General features: G+C 42.2%; 1 protein-coding gene across 2 annotated transcripts in view; it reads right to left on the bottom strand.

Moving 5' to 3' along the window:
• The window catches only part of LOC132823852 (protein LSM14 homolog A-like), a 94,251-nt gene that overhangs the window by 30,394 nt on the left and 40,588 nt on the right, over nt 1–23,269 (bottom strand). For both annotated transcript variants that reach the window (XM_060837916.1, XM_060837917.1), the window contains exons 2-3: nt 11,299–11,462; nt 5,446–5,578 (exon numbers count right to left, since the gene is read on the bottom strand). In XM_060837916.1, the coding sequence (XP_060693899.1) occupies nt 5,446–5,578; nt 11,299–11,462 (297 nt within the window). The remainder of the gene's footprint in view (nt 1–5,445; nt 5,579–11,298; nt 11,463–23,269) is intronic.

Here is a 23,269-nt window from a genome sequence, read left to right as displayed (position 1 = left end):
ATGGTTAGGAACATGGGACTGGGATATCATAGCAATTATAGAAGCATGGCTCTGGGATGGGCAGGGCCGGAGGCCTAATGTTCCAGGATACAAATGCTACAGGAAGGATAGGAAGGGAGGCAAGAGAGGAGGGGGAGTGGTGTTCTTGATAATGGATAGCATTACAGCTGTGCTGAGGGAGGATATTCCCGGAAATATATCCAGGGAAGTTATTTGGGTGGAACTGAGAAATAAGAAAAGGATGATCACCTTATTGGGATTGTATTATAGGCTCCCTAATAGTCAGAGGGAAATTGAGAAATAAACTTGTAAGGAGATCTCAGCTATCTCTAATAATAGGGTAGTTATGATAGGGGATTTTAACTTTCCAAATATCGACTGGGACTGCCATAGTGTTAAAGGTTTAGATGGAGAGATATTTCTTAAGTGAGTACAAGACAATTTTCTGATTCAGTATGTGGATGTACCTACTAGAGAAGGTGCAAAACTTGACCTACTCTTGGGAAATAAGGCAGGGCAGGTGACTGAGGTGTCAGTGAGGGAGCACTTTGGGGCCAGCGACCATAATTCTATTCGTTTTAAAATAGTGATGGAAAAGGATAGACCAGATCTAAAAGTTGAACTTCTAAATTGAAGAAAGGCCAATTTTGACGGTATTAGGCCAGAACTTGCGAAAGCTGATTGAAGACAGATGTTCGCAGGTCAAGGGATGGCTGGAAAATGGGAAGACTTCAGAAATGAGATAACAAGAATCCAGAGAAAGTATATTCCTATTAGGGTGAAAGGGAAGGCTGGTAGGCATAGGGAATGCTGGATGACTAAAGAAATGGAGGGTTTGGTTAAGAAAAAGAAGGAAGCATATGTCAGGTATAGACAGGATAGATCCAATGAATCCTTAGAAGAGTATAAAGAAAGTAGGAGTATAGTTAAGAGGGAAATCGGGAGGGCAAGATGGGGACATGAGATAGCTTTGGTAAATAGAATTAAGGAGAATCCAAAGGGTTTTAACAAATATATTAAGGACAAAAGGGTGACTAGGTGGAGAATAGGGCCCCTCAAAGATCAGCAAGGCAGCCTTAGTGTGGAGCCACAGAAAATGGGGGAGATACTAAACGAATATTTTGCATCAGTACTTACTGTGGAAAAGGATTTGGAAGATATAGACTGCATGGAAACAGATGGTGACATCTCGCAAAATGTCCAGATTACAGAAGAGGAAGTGCTGAATGTCTTGAAACGGTTAAAGGTAGATAAATCCCCAGGACGAGATCAGGTGTACCAGAGAACGCTATGGGACGCTAGAGAAGTGATTGCTGGGCCTCTTGCTGAGATATTTCTAACATCGATAGTCACAGGTGAGGTGCCGGAAGACTGGAGTTGGCAAACGTGGTGCCACTGTTTAAGAAGGGCAGTAAAGACAAGCCTGGGAACTATAGACCGGTGAGCCTGACCTCGGTGGTGGGCAAGTTGTTGGAGGGATTCCTGAGGGACAGGATGTACATATTTTTGGAAAGGCAAGGACTGATTTGGGATACTCAACATGGCTTTGTGCGTGGGAAATCATGTCTCACAAAATTGATTGAGTATTTTTGAAGAAGTAACAAAGAGGATCGATGAAGGCAGAGCAGTAGATGTGATCTATATGGACTTCAGTAAGGCGTTCGACAAGGTTTCCCATGGGAGACAGATTAGCAAGGTTAGATCTCAAGGAATACAGGGAGAACTAGCCATTTGGATACAGAACTGGCTGAAAGGTAGAAGACAGAGGGTGGTGGTGGAGGGTTGTTTTTCAGACTGGAGGCCTGTGACCAGTGGAGTGCCACAAGAATCGGTGCTGGGTCCTCTACTTTTTGTCATTTACAGAAATGATTTGGATGCGAGCAAAAGAGGTACAGTTAGTAAGTTTGCAGATGACACCAAAATTGGAGGTGTAGTGGACAGCGAAGAGGGTTACCTCAGATTACAACAGGATGGGCCAATGAGCTGAGAAGTGGCAGATGGAGTTTAATTCAGATAAATGTGAGGTGCTGCATTTTGGGAAAGCAAATCTTAGCAGGACTTATACACTTAATGGGAAGGTCCTAGAGAGTGTTGCTGAACAAAGAGACCTTGGAGTGCAGGTTCATAGCTCCTTGAAAGTGGAGTCGCAGGTAGTTAGGATAGTGAAGAAGGTGTTTGGTATGCTTTCCTTCATTGGTCAGAGTACTGAGTACAGGAGTTGGGAGGTCATGTTGCAGCTGTACAGGACATTGGTTAGGCCACTGTTGGAATATTGCGTGCAATTCTGATTTTCTTCGTATCGGAAAGATGTTGTGAAACTTGAAAGGGTTCAGAAAAGATTTACAAGGATGTTGCCAGGATTGGAGGATCTGAGCTTTCAGCAGAAGCCGAACAGGCTGGGGCTGTTTTCCCTGGAGCATCAGAGGCTCAGGGGTGACCTTATAGAGGTTTACAAAATTATGAGGGGTATGGATAGGATAAAAAGGCAAATTCTTTTCCCTGGGGTTGGGGAGTCCAGAACTAGAGGGCATAGGTTAAGGGTGAGAGGGGAAAGATATAAAAGAGATTTAAGAGGCAACTTTTTCACGCAGAGGGTGGTACGTGTATGGAATGAGCTGCCAGAGGACGTGGTTGAGGCTGGTACAATTGCAACATTTAAGAAGCTTTTGGATGGGTATATGAATAGGAAGGGTTTGGAGGGATACAGGCCGGGTGCTGGCAGGTGGGAATAGATTGGGTGGGGATATCTGGTTGGCGTGAACAGTTCGACCGAAGAGTCCGTTTCCGTGCTGTACATCTCTAGGACTCTTCGATTACTTACATTTAGATTACTTAGTGTGGAAACAGGCCCCTCGGCCCAACAAGTTCACACCGACCCTCCGAAAGCAACCCACCCAGACCCATTCCCCTACATTTACCTATTCACCTAACACTACGGACAATTTAGCATGGCCAATTCACCTAACCTGCACATCTTTTGGACTGTGGGAGGAAACCGGAGCACCCAGAGGAAACCCACGCAGACATGGGGAGAATGTGCAAACTCCACACAGACAGTTGCCTGAGGTGGGACTGAACCCGGGTCTCTGGCGCTGTGATGCAGCAGTACTAACCACTGTACCACCCTCAATGAGTCTAAAGCAAAATTTCACACAACATATGCTTGGACCTGTTCAATGGCATCAGTTACAATGTTGCTGGTAAAAATGATGGCATTGGCATTCATATACCACTTATAGCATGCTGAGCAAACTTAAAATGTTACCACCAATAAATTATTTTTTTCAAGAAGGGTCATTTCAGTCAATCTGTACACAATAGCTCCCTGACAAAAACAAAATACATGATCTGCTTTTGGCGATGCCAACCAAGAGATAACAGCAGAACATGCCTGCTCTTCAAATAATGTCAATAGATCTTGTAGCTGAAAATGTGTTGCTGGTTAAAGCACAGCAGGTTAGGCAGCATCCAAGGAATAGGAAATTCGACGTTTCGGGCATAAGCCTGAATTGGAAGGGGACTAATATACAGGCGAGGAGATTTACTAGAACTGCTTGGGAGGAATTAAACTAGTAGGGGGAAGGGAGGGGACCCAGGGAGATAGTCACAAAGAAGGTCAGTCTGAGCCTGGTATAGTTGGGTAAATGAGTAAGTCAAACAGACAAGGCAGGTAGGAACGAAGTAGAGAACAAATTAGGTGTGATAAATTAAACTTCATTAATTTCAATGTGAGGCTAACAGGGAAGGCAGATGAACTCAGGACATGGTTAGAAATGTGGGATTGAGATATCATAGCAATGACGGAGGCATGGCTCACGGATGGGCTGGCAGATTTATGTTTCAGTATAGATGCTATAGGAAGGATCGAAAGGAGGGGGAGAGAGAAGGGGGACTGGGGATTTTGATTAGGGATAACAATATGGCTCTATTTAGGGAAGATATTCCTGGGAATACACCCAGGGAAGTTATTTGGGTGGAACTGAGAAATAAGATAGGGATGATCACCTTATTGGGTTGTATTATAGACCCCCCGCAAAACAAGAGTCAGCAGGAAATTGAGAAACAAATTGCTAAGGAGATCTCAGTTACCTGAAGAATAAAAGGGTGGTTATGGTAGGGGATTTTAACTTTCCAAACATAGACTGGGATTGCTATGGTGTTAAGGGCTTGATGAGGAGGAGTTTGTTAAGCGTGTACAAGAAAATTTGATTCAGTAAATGGATATACCTACAAGGTAAGGTAAAAAAAACTTGACCTACTCTTGGGAAATAAGGCAGGGCAGGTGACTGAGGTATTAGTGGGGGAGCATCTTGGGTCCAGTGACCATAATTCTGTTGTTTTAAAATAGTGATGCTAAAGGATATACTGAATCTAAAAGTTAATTTCCTAAATTGGAGGAAGGCCAATTTTGATGGTGTTAGCCAAGAACTTTAAAAAGTTGATTGAGAGTGGATATTCGGAGATAAAAGGACAGCTGGAAAATGGTAAGCCTTCAAAAATGAGACAATGATAGTCTAGAATGTTCCTGTTAGGGTGAAATGCAAGGCTGGAAGGCGGAGGGAATGCTGGGTGACTATAGAAATTGAGGTTTTGGTCAACAGTAAGGAGGAAGCATACGTCAGGTACAGTCAGCAGAAATCGAGTGATTCTCTAGAACAATATAAAGGCAGTTGGAGTAAACTTGAGAGAGATAGCCGGAAAGCAAAAAGGGGACATGAGATAGCTTTGGCAAAAAGGGCTAAGGAGAATCCAAAGAGATTCTACAAATACATTAAGGACAAAAGGGTAACTCGGGAGAGAATAGGACCCCTCAAAAATCAGAAGGCAGCCTATGTGTGGAACTGCAGGAGATGGGGAAGATACTGAATGAGTATTTTTCATCAATGTTTACTGTGGGCAAGAAAATGGAAGATACAGAACGTGCAGAAATAAACAGCAACATCTTGAAAAATGCCCACATTCCAGTGGTGTGGTGCTGGACATCGACAAACGCACAGAGGTGAATAAATTCCCCAGGACTTGATCAGGTGTAACCTAGAACTTTGTGGGAAACTAGGAAAATGATTGCTAGGCCCCTTGCTGAGAATAAGGAACAGGAAATTTGACGTTTCGGGCCAGAGCCCTTCATCAGGAATTCCTGATGAAGGGCTCTGGCCCGAAACGTCGAATTTCCTGTTCCTTGGATGCTGCCTAACCTGCTGTGCTTTAACCAGCAACACATTTTCAGCTGTGATCTCCAGCATCTGCAGACCTCATTTTTTACCCAATAGATCTTGTACATCTAACTGAGCAGATACATCTGACCTAAGGTTTGAAAAAGGAAAATGGCCTTGAAAATGCAGAATTTCCCTTGTGCCATGCTGGAGGAAGCAGCAGCAGTGGGTGGAACCATTTCTAATGTGGATGACACTTGCATTTACTAACTTGCTACAAAATAAAACTTACCAACACCAACTGCATTGTATTGCTGCGTCACTAGCGGGCTTGGCCCAAACTGGCTATATGCTGGCATTCTGCTGAACGGTGGATAGGAACCCACAGATTGGAAAGAAGAGCTTGAGGATGAGCCAAGTGAAGACTGTGAAGGCAAAGAAACAAAAATGTAGTATTACAGCCATGGAGTGCTGAAGAATCATTTTGCAGCTGGCACATTCCACTCTCCTCCGCCACGTTCAATTATTTCACGGCCAAGTAGTTTTCTCAGTGAGGAAGCTTTTGTTCTGAAGAGCAAAAAAAAAAGTCATTTAGACAAGTGTAGATTAACAAGGACATTTAGCACAAATCTGTCAAGGAATGGTTGTGTCTGAATAACAAATGAATCTCTTGGGGAAGCAAAGAGGACCTTACATTTAATGAGGTCTATAACGATTTTCGCAAGGTTTCTGACAGCATCCTACGTTGCAAACTGGTCACAAAGTCAATGCTCACAGGATCTAACAGGGAGCACAAAGTTGATTCCAAACGTTCAGTGTTAGAAGGCAAATGTAATAGACAAAGAGTGATTTGTGACTGTTACGTCTGTGACACAAAATTCAATGCTAGGTCTTGTGTGAGCGTGGTAAAAGCAATGACTGGCTTAAAAGTAAGGGAGGTGATCAAGAAGCTTGAAAACAATACAAAATACAGACTGCAAAAAGGTATTAATGACTTGTGAGATGCATAGGAAAGTGACAATGTTAAGTCAATCTGAAGAAGTGTAGATTAGTTCATTTGAGGATAAACAAGACAAGGGAATGCACATGAAATGTTCAGAATTAGAGCAGTTCAGAGGAACAGAGGAGCTCTGGAGCTCATGTTCTTAGATCCCTGAAGGTTGGAGAAGTTGACATTCAAGATTACTCATGACATCAGTAAATAAAAGAGACAAAGTGTAAGATGGTTTTATTAAAACTGTATAAAACATTATAACAAAAACACAGATGATAAGAGGTGAAATTAACACAGAAGTGCTGGGAAAAACTCAGCATGTCTGGCAGCATTTGTCAGGGGAGTGAAATATAAGTTTCTGATATAAAAAAAACATTCATTCGGCCTCAGTTATAGAGTCATAGAGATGTACAGCACGGAAACTGTCCATGCCGACCAGATATCCCAACCTAATCTATTCCCACTTGACAGCACTTGGCCCATATACCTCTAACCATTCCTATTCATATACCTTTTAAATATTGCAATTGTACCAGCCTCCATCACTTCCTCTGGCAAGTCATTCCATACATGCACCGTGCTCTGTGTGAAAAAGTTGTCCCTTAGGTCCCTTTTATATGTTTCCCCTCTCACCTTAAACTTATGCCCTTGAGTTTTGGACTCACCCACCCCAGGGAAAAGACCATGTCTATGTATCCTATCCATGTCCCTCATGATTTAATTAACCTCTATGAGGTCATCCCTCAGCCTTCGATGCTCCAGGAAAAACAGCCTTCCCTATAGCTCAAATCCTGCAACCCTAGCAACATCCTTGAAAAGGTTCAAAAAAGATTTACAAATTTCACAACATCTTTCCAATAGCAAAGAGACCAGAACTGCATGCAAACCATCCAAAAGTGGCCAAACCAATGTCCTGTACAGATGCAACATGACCTCCCAACTCCTGTACTCAATGCTCTGACCAATAAAAGAAAAGCATACTAAACGCCTTCTTCACTATCCTATTTACCTGTGACTCTACTTTAAAGGAACTATGAACCTGCACTCCCAGGTCTCTTTGTTCAGCAACACTCCCTAGGACCTTACCATTAAGTGTATAAGTCCTGCTAAGATTTGCTTTCCCAAAATGCAGCACCTTGCATTTATCTAAATTAAACTCCATCTGCCCCTCCTCAGCCCACTGGACCATCTGATCAAGATGTTGTTGTGATGTGAAGTAACCTTCTTCGCTGTCCACTACACCTCCAATTTTGGTGTCACCTGCAAACTTACTTACTATATTCATATCCAAGTCATTTATGTAAATGACAAGAAGTACAGGACCCAGCACCGATCCTTGTGGCACTCCACTGCTTACAGGCCTTCAGTCTCAAAAACAACTCCCCACCAAGTACTGCATGCCTTACAAGAAAGATATGATCACACTGGTCAGAATAGAAGGGAAATTTGAGAGAATGCTGCCACATAGAGCTTTAGCTATGAAGAAAAATTGTGTAGGCTCATTTTTTTTTACCCAGAACAAAGAGCTGTATAAAATAGGAAGATATCTAAGTTAAGTCTATAAGAAAGGCCCGTTTCCTTTGGCAAAGGGATGTTACTGAAATAAGTATGAATGTAATTAAGGTGGGAGCACTTAGCTGGATAATGACCTGGGAACACATGAAAAGCATCTTCTTGAGTTAGGAATAATGCGTTTGTTATTTTTCATTTCATTTATGTCCAAAACTGAATGAAGATAGGCTTCTGGTCTCCTTCAGATAAACAGATGTCGAATAGTCAATAACTAAGGGACACAGTAATTTGGAGAGCGATTAGAGAGTGATGGGTGCCGGAACTCACCAACTGAAGGTATGACAGAGAAGAAAATCCTCCAACAAACAACTCAAGAAGCTTGACACGAGCCAGCCAAAAGCATCCGACTCGACTGGTACAAATCAATAATCATTCACTCTATCAATACTAATGCTCAATAACAGTATTGTGTAGCATCCACAAGATGCACTGCAAAGAGTCAACACAGTTCCTTTTACAGCACTTTTCAAACCCATGACCACTACAATGTAGAAGAAGGGCAACAGATTCTGGGGAATGCTAGAGTTACATGTTCTCCTCCAACAAGCCCCCCTCAGTCTCTTGCTTGCGTCACTCTCTCTGTACCAGGTCTTTTTTTTGTTTAGTTTGTTCATTAGTTAAGGCAAACTATTTAAAAAGACAGAGACCTTCAGTGGGAGAGTTAAAGAATAACCTGGACATAGAGCAATGGACTTAGTAAGGGGAGGTCATGCCTGACAAACCTGTTGGAATTCTTTGAAGAGGTGACAAGTAGGTTAGACTAGGGAAACCTAGTGGATGTGGTCTATCTAGACTTTCAAAAGGCCTTTGATAAGGTGCCATATGGGAGGCTGCTGAGCAAGGTGAGGGCCCATGGTGTTTGAAGTGAGCTGCTGGGATGGATTGAGGATTGGCTGTCTGACAGAAGGCAGAGAGTTGGGATAAAAGGTTCTTTTTCGGAATGGCAGCCGGTGACGAGCGGTGTCCCGCAGGGTTCAGTGTTGGGGCCACAGCTGTTCACATTATATATTAATGATTTGGATGAAGGGACTGGGGGCATTCTAGCGAAGTTTGCAGATGATACGAAGTTAGGTGGACAGGCAGGTAATACTGAGGAAGTGGGGAGGCTGCAGAAGGATCTAGACAGTTTGGGAGAGTGGTCCAGGAAATGGTTGATGGAATTCAACGTGAGCAAATGTGAGGTCTTGCACTTTGGCAAAAAGAATAAAAGCATAGACTACTTTCTAAACGGTGAGAAAATTAGTAAAGCCAAAGTACAAAGGGATCTGGGAGTGCTAGTCGAGGATTGTCTAAAGGTAAACATGCAGGTTGAGTCTGTGATTAAGAAAGCGAATACAATGTTGTCACTTATCTCAAGAGGGTTGGAATATAAAAGCACCGTTGTGCTACTGAAGACTTTATAAAGCTCTGGTTAGGCCCCATTTGGAGTACTGTGTCCAGTTTTGGTCCCCACACCTCAGGAAGGACATACTGGCACTGGAACGTGTCCAGCGGAGATTCACACGGACGATCCCTGGAATGGTTGGTCTAACATACCAGGAACGGCTGAGGATCCTGGGATTGTATTCATTGGAGTTTAGAAGATTATGGGGAGACTTAATAGAGACGTACAAGATAATACATGGCTTGGAAAGGGTGGACGCTAGGAAATTGTTTCCATTAGGCGAGGAGACTAGGACCCGTGGACACAGCCTTAGAATTAGAGGGGGTCCACTCCTATGTCTTATGGTCTTATGGACTAAGATGGAAAATGGCATTAAAATGAAATCAGTGTTGTATTCAAGCTGACACATGGACTGAGTAGATTGGCTACAGAGCATAGAAACAGGTCATTAAGTCCAACCAATCTCGGCTAATGTTTACACTTCTTTCAACTTGCCTCCTTTAAATTTCTCATGTAAACCTCCCATTATAACCAGCCATTCATTTCTCCCTCAGAAGCCTTTTTAGCTTCCACTTAAATATATCTCTACGGTTCACATTAAATATTCTTCACAGTAGTGAGCTCCACATTCTTAGCACTGGGAGAAGTATGTTCTGAATTCCCATTTGGATTTATTTGTGACTATCTAAACAATGGGCCAAATGAACTATTTTTTACTTCTAAGTTAGTAAATCTGCCACAATCTCAGCCAATATCAGTCACCACACATAACCATTAGAAAGAACAGTGAAGGTACAGTCTGAAACTCTACATATACACAGTCTGAGGGGATGACATAATAGATATTAAGTAAAGTGGTTAGTTAATAAGTGCAAACATCTCAACATTTATGCTGTTAGAAAGTCCAAAGTCCAAATCAGTTAATGAACTTGGGAGACTTAATTTCCATATCCGAGGTAAAGATCTGTGCAATTTCATATAGCATACTTGAGATGCAATTGTATTTAAAGGGAACGTCCACAGCATTTAACAAGATTAAGGGACATCATTAAAGGGTACAAACTTCAAAAATAGTTATTACATTTAAGAAATTCACAAGATTTAACAAGATTTGACCATGTTTACCCCTGAACTGCACTGATGCTGCATCCAATGGTGCCTCAAGATGGCACTGATGAGCTCCTGATCTGTGCAAATAACATTCCGCAGTGATGCATAACATCCCCATTAAATGAAACTACAGAGAATGGAAATGACTAGATTTAATCTCAGAGGAATGCAGATTAGCTTGACAGTACGTAATATATCTGATCGCAAGTATATCAGACCAGTTTTTCACAATGTTTGCTGAAACATTTTAAGCATTTTTTGCCCACCTTAATTCTTGAGGGTGAATTTCCAAACTTATGCCTCCACAAATCAAGACACCTAATTGTATGAAAGCCGAAGTGGGTGCTGCCGATGCTGGAGATCAGAGTTAAGGTTAGAGTGGTGCTGGAAAAGCACAGCATGTCAGGCAGCATCTGAGAAGCAGGAAAAATCGATGTTTCGGGTAAAAGTCCTTCATCATTCCTGTCTGCAAAACACAGTGCAGACATTGACGAAAGATTGCTTACAGGGCCCAATGGGGGAGGTTAACGTGCCTGTCGTGACAAGGAGAGAGAAGGGCGTGCCTGTGATACAAGCTACGTTGGAACAGCCATCACTTGCCACTTGACTCTCACTGCAAAGGCAAAAACTAGAACAACCAATTCATCCTTACCTTCAAGCAATCAAATCTTTGCTGGGTACATTACGAGCATCGATTGCAGGCATCACTATTCTCATTTGGGCAAACAAAAGAAGCTGGCCACTGGATCCAAAATGTTAACTCTACTTTTTCTTCATAATGCTGCCAAACTTGCTGAATTTTGCCAACAATTTCTGTTTTTGTTTCAGATTTCCAACATTCTCTCAGTTCTTTGTTTTACTTTAATAAAAGTAGCTGATTGGTTGATTTGATCAAAACAGCATCACAGCCAGTCCATTCCTGTACTCCGTAAACTGCAAAGTTTTTTTTCAGTGGGGGAAACTAGACAGCCACTGGGAACAGAAATCCCAAGCAATAGTAAGTCACTCACCAGCTTACCAGAGATCAGTGATCTCAATCTCCAACACAGCAGCAGCCATCTTCCCCACTGGTCACCTTAACTCACCTGAACAATAGCAGGATCCTGAGGCAGAGAACACTGAGGCTTTGGTGGCTCACACACAGTGAGATCTTTGATATCACTGCCCCGGAATATGATGTACTCGAATACTTCATCGCGAGGTGGTATTGGCCTGTCCGTAGGCCTATCCTCTGTTCCGAAAGAGCGAACTGCAAGAGAAGACAATGGCACACCCATTATGGTGGAACTTCTCACATTATTGACAGTACAAAGCTAAAACAAATTGTCTCTCGAATAGTTTATTTTCAAATTACGCAAAGTCAAAAGTACAGGAGATGCTGGACATCTGAACTAATAACAGAAAACACTACATTCTCACTAGGTTCAGCAGCATCTGTGGAGAAAAGCAGAACTAATGTTTCAAACTCAAGAATGATGAGGTATGATGAACTTACATTTGAGTAAGACACTTGTTCTGTCTCAGCTGGAGTACAGAGTCCAGCTCTGGGCACCACAATTTTGGAAAGTTGTGAAATGATGAAGAGATTTAGAGGACAGCTCCAGAGATGAAAAATCAAATTGGTTGAGGACAAGAAGTTAGGACTTTTTTTTGGAAAACTAAAGGCCAAGAGGAGAATTGCCAGAGGTATTGAAATTCATGAGGATCTGGACAAAGTCAATGGGGAAAACATTGTTTCCACTGGTGACAAGAACAACAAGACGCAACAGATTTAAAGTGGCAATAGAGATAGAACAAAAATATTGCAGTGAGTGGTTGTGGTCTGGAAAGAACTGCATAAAGATTTGTTTTATATTTGTTCATGGGCTATGGATAGCAGTGGCTATGCGAACACTGACTGACCATCCATAATTTCCCAGAGGCCCAATTAAGAGTCAACCTGCAGATCCAGAGTCACATACAGGTCAGACCAGCTCATTTCCTCCTTTTCACAACTTTATTCACATCTATTTTATATCTTTATTCTTTGTTTAGCACCATTATCATTCCCTTGCTTATGTTCAGGACACCCTCTCAATCAATCATTTTTCAGCATGTTTCGGTTCTGAGGTACAGTAATATTGGATGCAAAACTTTTGGAACATTGCGTGCAATTCTGGTCTCCTTCCTATTGGAAAGATGTTGTGAAATTTGAAAGGGTTCAGAAAAGATTTACAAGGATGTTGCCAGGGTTGGAGGATTTGATCTACAGGGAGAGGCTGAACAAACTGGGGCTGCTTTTCCTGGAGCGTCGGAGGCTGAGGGATGACCGTACAGAGGTTTACAAAACTATGAGGCGCAGAGATAGGATAAACAGGCAAAGTCTTTTCCCTGGGGTCGGGGAGTCCAGAACTAGACAGCATAGGTTTAGGGTGAGAGGGGAAAGATAAAAAAAGAGACCTGAGGGGCAACTTTTTCACGCAGAGGGTGGTACGTGTATGGAATGAGCTGCCAGAGGAAGTGGTGGAGGCTGGTACAATTGCAACATTTAAGAGACACCTGGATGGGTATATTAATAGGAAGGGTTTGGAGGGATATGAGCCAGGTGCTGGCAGGTAGGACTAGATTGGGTTGGGATAGCTGGTCGGCATGGACAGGTTGGACCGAAGGGTCTGTTTCCATGCTGTACATTTTATGACTCTATTAATTCATTTACTCTCTCCAAATGTTGCCATACCTGGTGAGGCCTTCCAGCATTTTGTGTTCTCTTTGAGATTTTCAGCATCTTACTTGACAGGTTTGACCTCAAGTAGACTACATTCATCTCTGAAATTTAGCAATACTTTGAAGCCAACTACAGAGGCTGCAGAAAAGTTTATTTAAAATAGATCCAGGGATGAGGATTTCATTTACGTGGAAAGACAGGGAAAGTTGGGGTTGTTCTCCTTAAAAAAAAGAAAAGAGGGAAAAAAAACAGAAAATAACGGAAATACTCAGCAGGCCTTACAATATTTGTGAAGAAACAGAATTGATGTTTCAGGCCTGTGAACTTCTGTTCTAATGAACTCTTTCTTTTGCATTAATGTTGGCAGATTTGAGATAGGAGTTTAAATTCATGTAGGGTCTCGACCAATGTCTACCATAAGCCCTTGTTCAGGAATGAGGAGGGTGTGCCAAGCAGGCTAAGATAAAAGGTAGGGAGGGACTTGGGGGAGGGGCGTTGGGAATGCGATAGGTGGAAGGAGGTTAAGGTGAGGGTGATAGGCTGGAGAGGGGGTGGGGCAGAGAGGTCGGGAAGAAGATTGAGGTCAAGAAGGTGGCGCTGAGTCCGAAGGTTGGGACTGAGACAAGGTGGGGGGAGGGGAAATAAGGAAGCTGGAGAAATCTGTATTCATCCCTTGTAGTTGGAGGGTTCCCAGGCGGAAGATGAGGTGCTCTTCCTCCAGGCGTCATGTTGCCATGGTCTGGCGATGGAGGAGGCCAAGGACCTGCAAGTCCTTGGCGGAGTGGGAGGGGGAGTTAAAGTGTTCAGCCACGGGGTGGTTGGGTTGGTTGGTGCGGGTGTCCCAGAGGTGTTCTCTGAAACATTCCGCAAGTAGGCGGCCTGTCTCCCCAATGTAGAGGAGGCCACATCGGGTGCAGCGGATGCAGTAAATGATGTGTGTGGAGGTGCAGGTGAATTTGTGAGGGATATGGAAGGATCCCTTGGGCCTTGGAGGGAAGTGAGGTGTGGGCGTAAGTTTTGCATTTCTTGCGGTTGCAGGGGAAGGTGCCGGGAGTGGAGGTTGGGTTGGTGGGGGGTGTGGACCTAACGAGGGAGTCGTGGAAGGAGTGGTCTTTCCGGACGGGGACCTTCCCCTGCGGAACGTTTCAGAGAACACCAAAACCTACTCAAGTGACTTTTTTTTTGACAGCAACGTCTGAAATGCGCTTGCAGTCATAGAGATGTACAACATGGAATCAGATCCCTTGGTTCAACTCGTCCACGCTGACCCGATATCAAAACCCAATCGAGTCCAAACTGCCAGCATCCAGCCCGTATCCCTCTAAACTCTTCCTATTTATACACCGAGTAAAAAATGAGGTCTGCAGATGCTGGAGATCACAGCTGCAAATGTGTTGCTGGTCAAAGCACAGCAGGCCAGGCAGCATCTCAGGAATAGAGAATTCGACGTTTCGAGCATAAGCCCTTCATCAGGAATAAGAGAGAGAGAGCCAAGCAGGCTAAGATAAAAGGTAGGGAGGAGGGACTAGTCCCTCCTCCCTACCTTTTATCTTAGCCTGCTTGGCTCTCTCTCTCTTATTCCTGATGAAGGGCTTATGCTCGAAACGTCGAATTCTCTATTCCTGAGATGCTGCCTGGCCTGCTGTGCTTTGACCAGCAACACATTTGCAGCTATTTATACACCGATCCAGATGCCTCTTAAATGTTGCAATTGTACCAGCCTCCACCATTTCCTCTGGCAACTTAGTGGATACAAGCACAACACTCTACATGAAAACGCTGCCCCTTAGGTCTCATTTATATCTTCCCCCTCTCACCCTAAACCTGTGCCCTCTAGGTCTGGACTCCCCCACCCCAGGGAAAATACTTTCTCTATTTGTCCTATCCATGCCCCTCATGATTTTTTAAACCTCTGTAAGATCACCCCTCAGCCTCCGACGCTCCAGGGAAAACAGCCCCAGCCTATTCTACCTCTCCCTATAGCTCAAATTCTCTTGGCAACATCCTTGTAAAGCTTTTCTGAACTGCACACAATATTCTAAAAGTGGCCTAACCAATGTCCTGTACAGCCACAACATGACCTCCCAACTCCTGTACTAAATACTCTGACCAATAAAAGAAACCATACCAAAATTATCAAGAACATAGGAATTAGATAGGCAGCTGAAGAAAACAAAATTAGGCAAGATCAATGGAGAGGTAAGAGCTGAATTGCTCTTGTAGGTGCGATGTCCAGAATGGCCTCTTTCTACGCTGCAATCATTTCGTGTTTTTTTTTAAAACAAAGAGGAGAAAGGTGATCTGGTTATCATATTACTAGGTTAGTAATCAGGACAAAGTTAAACTGTGGGGACATAGGTTCAAATAACACCATGGCAGTGGTGGTCATTTAAATTCAATTGATTCATAAATCTGGAATTAAATAAAACGAGCCATTAGTCATGGTGACTGTGAAACATGTAAAACTCTTAACTGGTTGGACAGGTTAAGTGCAAGAAGAATTGTTCCCTAGTTGTACAGTCTAGTACCTGAGGACACTGGGTAGACATTTTAGGATGGAAATGATGAAACATTTCTTCAAAGGATAGCTCATTTTCTGAAGATGCATACTGGACACAAAATGTTAACCTATTTCTCTCCCCATAGATGCTGCCAGACCTGTTGAGTTTCTCCAGCATTCTCTGGATTTGTTTTAGAGCAAGAATTTGATGGCCTATGGTTAAGGATACAGTAATATAGACAAATCTAACAACCCTTAAATAGTCCAGCATTTGGTTGAATCAAAGTTGAAAACAACAAAAAAAATTGGACAAACCACCAGACATCAACCTCAGCAACAGAATGACCACACCACAGCTTTCCAGGTAAACTCTATAATGCCTTCCCTGATAACACCTGGGAGTGGGGACCAAATTTGGGAGAGCTGCTTGACAAAAAGTATTCAAGCAACTAAGAGAATCATTTTCATAAAATCAAATCATCAGCTAATGTCTCAGTCTCTCTCAGCAACCCTGTATCATCCTCTTCCAACAGTAAGGCAGACACCCCAGAGGTGACAATACAGTGACAGAGTCAGTAAGGAGGTGACACAAGTCTTCAAGAGTGACTGTGGATCCCAATGGAAACCTACTCACTGATGCTCAGTTGAAGTTTCACCAGGGTCAAGCAGCTCTTGAATTCATTCCAGCTTGGTCCAAATGTGCAGGCATTTGAGCCAAATTTCAGACATGAGGCGATAGCACTTAACCGTGTATGGCATCAAGGTGCCTTGCAAAATTGAAAATCAAATGGAGGGTGAGATTGTAACGTTACAAGATTAAATTGTACTATCTCACTAGACATTAATGTAATGTAGGGTTAAACTGTACTGTTTTTCTCCAAGAAACTGAACATTCTGGAAGTGGGTGAGGGAAACATTCTATTTCACATATAGGAATGTGGATGACTATCCATTGTAATTCACACTTCATTTGGGCAGCCATTTATTACTATTCTACTGCTATTATCAAATTAAACACTCATTCAGTCCCTTCCATTCAGAAATGCTTTCATAGCCACCCCCAGCCAATCAAATTAGTTTGCATGATCATCCTCCATTACAGAAGCATACCACATGTACACTATCTTGGGGAATCACAGAGTCAGGAAATTGTTTGCATAACGACTCCCCAGGATGAGGGCATTTAATGTACATTATCTCCAAGGATGATCTCATCCTACCATGGTAGCATGTGGTTATGGGGGGGGGGGGGGGGGGGGGGGGGGGGGAAAACAGCGGCCAGAGTACCTATGAGCATTACGAACTGACCTGTACAAAGGGAATGTATTTCCTTTGCTCAGGGCCTCTTTGACTCGACTTTGCACACCTGCAAAGAGTGTCAAAGGCACCACCTAGTTTGTACAGGCTTTAATACAATTTAACTGTTTGCATAAGTTGGTGTGTGCAAATTGCATCTCGTGTATGAAACTTCCAGAAAACAAACTAACAAAAGGCAAAACTCTTCTCAGCGTAGTGTTTGAAACCCAACATTGTGAGATGTTTCAATGACTACCCCTGTATCATAAGGCCAAAGGTGAGGTGCTGACAATTTAGGCATTCAACACCGTTTAGAACTTAAATACTCAAAGTGTCTATGCCAGAAGGCATTGAGACACAAACAACATTCAGGCTTAGGCCAATAAGTGACAAGTAACATTCATCCCTCAATATGTAGGCAATCATCATCGCCAACAAGAGAATCTAACCATTGCACTTAGACATTCAATGGCACGGCACTACTATTAATAACAGGGCATAGGCCAGAAACTTAAATGACTAAGTCATAATTATAATGATTGTGGCTGCGGTTAGAGACTGAACTCGACAAGCAATTCTTCTCCTGCCTCCCCGAAGTCTGCCCACCATTTACAAGGCACAAGTCAGCAGTGTGATGGAATACTCCCCACTTGCCCTGGATGGGTACAGCTCCAACAATTCAAAAAGCTTGACACCATCCAGGACAAAAGCTGCCCATTTTCAATGTACAGTTCTTCCACTGCTATTGGTGTGTATGAACACCAAGGCTCCTTTCTTTGGTACTTTGAAACCTGTGGCCTCTACTATTCAAAAAGACCAAGGGCAGCAGAGATACAGGATATCACTAGCTTAAAACTCCCCTTCAATATTCTCACCATTCTGACTTGAACTGTACTCACTATTCCTTCATTACCACAGGAACATCGTTCTGGAACACTTTCCTAACAGCACTCTGGATATCCCTAACACTCCTAAGCATTGCAAAGGCTCAAGATGGCGGCTCACCACCACCTTTCTCGAAAACAAATGGTGGTCTTGTCAGAGGCATTCACAACCCAGGAAAGAAGAAATGGTCAGCAATACTTTATCCAGGAACTCCGATTCAACCATTTTACGTTCAAAAGGCAGGCAGTAGGTGGCACTGTTAGAAATTAAACAGATTGACACTTTTTTTTACTTCAAGCTTGACTCTTTCTCATTCCCTTCATCTCTCTTTGAATAACTTAGAACATGCGTAAGGTTGCTGTATTGCCAAAGCTATATCAGAATAGAAACTGTGGATGTAAAATGTTGTGTTAGTGATCTAATTACAATTAAAGTGAAGAGGCTCATAGTTCAGGATAACTCCATACCAATGTTCTATAGAAAGAATTGCACTTATAAACGTACTTTTTGCAATGTCAAAGACATCTTTAAGCACCACATAGCTAGCTAGTAACTTGTAGTCACTTACAGGATAGGAAAAAAACACAATTAAAGCAAAGCAAGGTTCTAAACAATAAAACAAACAATTGACTAAAAGTTTTAATTTGGTTTATTGTTGAATTAGAACAATAAAAGCTCTCCCCCCGCTTATGGCACTGTCTTGAAACATTTTACACCCAACTGAGAGGACAGACAGAGCCTCAGTTCTGACAATGTCAAATATCTTCACTGCAGTGCTGGCATACCAGCTGAATTCCTGTTTGGAACAGTGTTGCAAGCATTCTGGATGATGGGTTTCTCCCCCATAGTACAGCATAGGTTTTGTGTTTGAGTCTTTAAGGTGAGGCCAGAACCCATGATCTTCTTATTCAACTGAAACCAAAGATACAGTTCCTGTAGCACAGTGGAGGATAGAAATCAACACTATGCACTTGGACCTAGTTCTCGCTCAGATAGTAATTCACACCATAATGGGCCGCAGCTGAAAATATCATGACAGTAACTGGTTACATTTTTCTATGCGTCGTTGCACTCCAAGTCACAAAGTGTTAATGGGAAATTGCCCCATTTATGCCCTCTATTTACCCCATTTACTAACTAATCTGCAGCCTAAGTAAAATATTGTTCCAGGAGCTCTAAATTGCACATTAAGCTTCTGTGTGGTACATTACTGAATGTCTTCAGCAACACTATGCCTCACTGTTCTCAGTGCCTCATACAATTCATTGTCGACCTGGAGTAAAAACTAATTTTGAAACGACCAACTTTGTGGAGGTTTTAGTGGTTTAACGATGTTCCATTACTGACACTTGGATGCTGGAATAGGATCTCACACAAAAGCATCCCTTTGCATTATGCTGAGCACAAGGAGAATAACACTAATCTCAGTGCCAATATTCCACAACTTGGAGGTGATAAGTAAAGGCCCCACACATGGAAAGAAATGTATTGGTAATAAACGTTGCTTATTATATTCAGAATGGTTCAGTGACATGATCCATTGCTTCAGTCAGAAGGTTCCATTCCCCCTGCCCAGTTGAAGCAAACCACACAGAGACAGAATAGTTTTACCTCCATCATCCTTATTTTGGGTGGGGGGGGCGGAGGGGGGGGGAAGAGGGGTTGTCCTGTAGGGTGAGAGAACAATCGCCCATGCGCACAGAAACAGGAGTTCACGATCTTCTCTGGAGTAGCAGTTTCTTAATTAATTATATCGTCATGTTACAGGGAGGAGCATGCAGATAAGGCAACATACATGTTGATTGGGTGACCATTACAATCAGCAAGCATCAACAGTTAAGTTTAAGCCACCTGCTGTTAACACAATGAATGTTCTTTAACTTAACTGGCTTCATATAATGAATACTTTTCACCTTGTTAAACCAACCGTACGCACTGAATTCTTCTAATATTGTTAAATGGTTCAACATAATGACTGCTTTTCCAGCTTATTAACCCATTACTCTTGCCCGCAGCACCATATGCTAACTGCAAGTTCTTATCTGATCTGAGTCATGCTGAGCTGAACCTCCTGTTTCACAAAACTCAGAACTTAACTCCTTCCCTGCCTGCTTATACCCTATATACATTCTCACTGGGGTTAATGTCCCACTATGGAAGTGGATGCAAGGAATGTATTAAAAATATACTAAAAGTCGAAGACTGAGTGAATCATTGAGGAAAAAATCTTTTGAAGGCAAGTTCAACGTCAAGGAACTAAAATCAATTAAAGATTCAGAAACTTGCCAACGGGAAGCCACTAAATTAGAAAGATAATTCAAATTCAAGAAATTCTTGGATTTAATGCAAATTAATTGTAAAAATGTACTAGGTTTTACAATTATAAGAGTTTGTAAAACCTAGTACATTTTTATAATTAATTTGCATTAAATTCAAGAATTTCTTCAATTTGAATTATCTTTCTAATTTAGGGGTTTCCTATTGGCAAGTGTTCTCAATCTTTAATTGATTTTAGTTCCTTAATGTTGAACGTACCTTCAAAAGATCCTTTCCTCAAACAACTGATTCACTTAGCCTTAGACTTGTGGTATATTTTTAATACATTCCTTATATCCATCTCAGCTTGCATCCACTTCCATACTGGGACATTAACCCCACAACCTTCTGACTGAAGCAATGGATCGTGTCACTGAACCATTGTGGCATTCTGTCCAGATGATATTTGGTAATGTGCTAAAAGGTATTGCAAAATAAAAAGCTCCAAGAGAAGAGAGTCATATATTAACATGGATAAAAGGTTGGGCTGGATGGCAGAAGCAAGCATGCATTAATGGATCATTGACTGGTCAGAACTTGCCAGTGGAATCTTGCATGGGTCTGCTGAGGTGTCAACATTCTTCAATTTATATCAATGATCCCACATGCAAAACTGATTGAGAAAGGAACTGAGAGAAGCCTAGCCAGATAGATCAGGAACTTGCTTAGTCTCGGACAAAGGGCAGCTGTTTGAATGACTGGAGACTGGCATCAATGGTGTTCCACAAGGAGCAGCACCAAGACCCTTATTGTTTGTTATGTATATGAATAATATAGATGAAAATTTTGGAGTAATGTTAAGCATATTTGTAGATGACACCAAGATTGGTGGAGTGGTTAATAATCAAGATGGTGGTTGTGGGTTACAGGAAGAAACAGGTGGGTTGGTTGGATGGGCAGACCAGTGGTAGATGGTGTTTAATCCTGATCAACATGAGGTAATACACTTTGGAAGAAGTAACAAGATGAGGGTGTATTTAGTGAATGGCAGGACACTAGGTAGCTTAGAGCAACAGAGGGAGCTTCGGGTAGTTATTCGCAAGTCTCTGAAGTCAGCGTATCATGTGAATAGAATAGTTAAGGAGACATATGTGACACCTGCTTTCATCACTTGCTGGCACAGGAGTATAAAAGGAGATAATGTTGGAGTTGTACAGAGCATTGGTCAGTTCACAACTGGAGGACTGCGTGTGCAGTTCTGGTCACCTCCCTACAGGAAGGATGTGATAGCACTAGAGGGGGTTCAGAGAAGGTCCACCTGGGATGGAAAAACCGAACTATAAAGGAGAGACGAGATAGGTTTGGATTGTTTTCCGTAGAGCAGAGATGACATGGTGACAAGATATGAGGGGCATGGACAGGATGAACACAAAGCAGGTGTTCCCTTGGGTGGAGGGGTCAATCAAAGACAGTATAGTTTTAGGGTAAGGGACAGGAGATTTGGGAAAAAAACTTTTTCTCACCCATCAGGTGCTAGGAATGTGGAATGCACTGCCTGGGAAGATAGCAGAAGCTGGAAACCTCACAACCTTGGGATAAAAAAATTTAGATGAGTACTTCAAATATCATAACATTCAAGGATAAGTGCAAGAAATCAGGATTACTGAATATTTAGTGGTATTAACATTAGTGCAGACTCAATGGGCTGAAGGGTCTTTTCTGCACTGTGCGAATTTGTGACCTATGTGACGGCAGTGAAGATATGCTAGCTAAAGATGACATGAAGATTATAACATGAAAAAGGCTCAGGAGGTTGCAGTCAGGTAGGTAAAAAGTTGGCAGATGCAATACAATGCTGGAAAATACAAAACTGTTCACTACAGCAGAAAGAAGAGTAGAGTATTACTTAGATGGGAATGACAACAGAATTGGTGCAGGTGTCACTGTAATGTTCAAAAAAATTAAATGGGAATATCTCACTGGACATTAATGAAATATTAAAGAGTGAAACTACACTGAGTGAACAGTCTGGAAGTGGGTGGGCACAACATTCAGGCAACAATGTGAATGATATCCACTCCAATTAGACAGTTATTTGTTACTACTCCCCTATTATCAAATTAAACGATCATTCAATCTCTTCAATTCAGAAATGCTTTCTAGCCATCCTCCAAAGCTAAGTATATCACACCTGCATTGTCTTGGGGAATCACTGAGTCAGGAAATCGTCTGCATAACAATTCCCCAGGATGAGGGCATTTATATTTACACTATCTCGGAGGATGATCTCATCCTAGCATTGTACCTGGAGTAACAGGTGACCGTGAGGGAGTGACTGGAGGATTGTCTTGAGTGGCATGTGACTATGGAGGAGTGGCCCAAGTATCTGTGAGCATGATCAAATGACCTGTATAAAAGGTTTCTTTGTTCAGTGCCTCTTTTGACTTGATTTTCACGCCTGCGAGGTGGGTGAAAAGAGGTCATCTAGCTTGCAAACAAACTTTACCTGTTTGCAGAAATTGGTGTATGCGAATTGCAGCTCGTGTGCAAAACCTCGGGAAAAGAACCTAACGTCACAAAAGGTGAGTATGCAGTTACAGCAAATAATCTAAAGATCACAGGACTCTACCCTTTATTGAGAGGACATAAAAGGATATTATGCTTCAGTTACACAGGAAATTAATTTAACCATATTTAAAGACGACAATGGTGGTTCAAAGAGGTTTACTACATTGATACTGACACTGCAAGACATACTGAGTTTTGCCAGCAATTTCTATTTTTGTTTCAAATCTCCAGTATCCGCAGTTCTTTGACTTATTGTATGCTTGGCAGATATTTGCTCAAGTTATTTTCTTGTCAAATGAAAGTATGCAAATACAAAAGCAAACAGGTCAGCTTAAACAGACAGTACCACAGCCTCAAAAGGTGGAAGATTTCAGATTCAAATCTGAGTCCATGCAGAGTTAGTTGCTCATTTGTTAGGTGTCAGCCTGATCATTTCAATGCTTTTCTTCCAACTCCCACATTTAATCTTTCATAAACTTTCAGTCACCAAAACTCTACTACCCATGTTCCAATTCACCATGCTCCTATGATGCTTGTATTCACTAACATAACAATGGCTCTCTGGTCAAGCAATACCTCATTTTCAAATACGTGCGGTTCTATATGTTTAAGTAATTGAAGCTGGAAGGATAGTTGAGAAAGTGGTTAAAAATTCAAACAGGATTCTGGGCTTTATAAATAGAGGCAAGATGCACAAAAACAAGGAAGTTTAGTGAACTTTTCTGAATCACTGATTTGCCTTCAACTAACTTCATTTCCAGGCACTACACTTTAGGAACAAGCTGAAGGCTTGGCAGTGGGCACAGAAAAAATGTTATGACAATGAAATTCCTTCATTACTCAGTCC

This window comes from Hemiscyllium ocellatum, chromosome 17 (genome assembly GCF_020745735.1).
Source record: "Hemiscyllium ocellatum isolate sHemOce1 chromosome 17, sHemOce1.pat.X.cur, whole genome shotgun sequence".
NCBI lineage: Eukaryota > Metazoa > Chordata > Chondrichthyes > Orectolobiformes > Hemiscylliidae > Hemiscyllium > Hemiscyllium ocellatum.
This window is presented reverse-complemented; position numbering and strand designations above follow the sequence as displayed.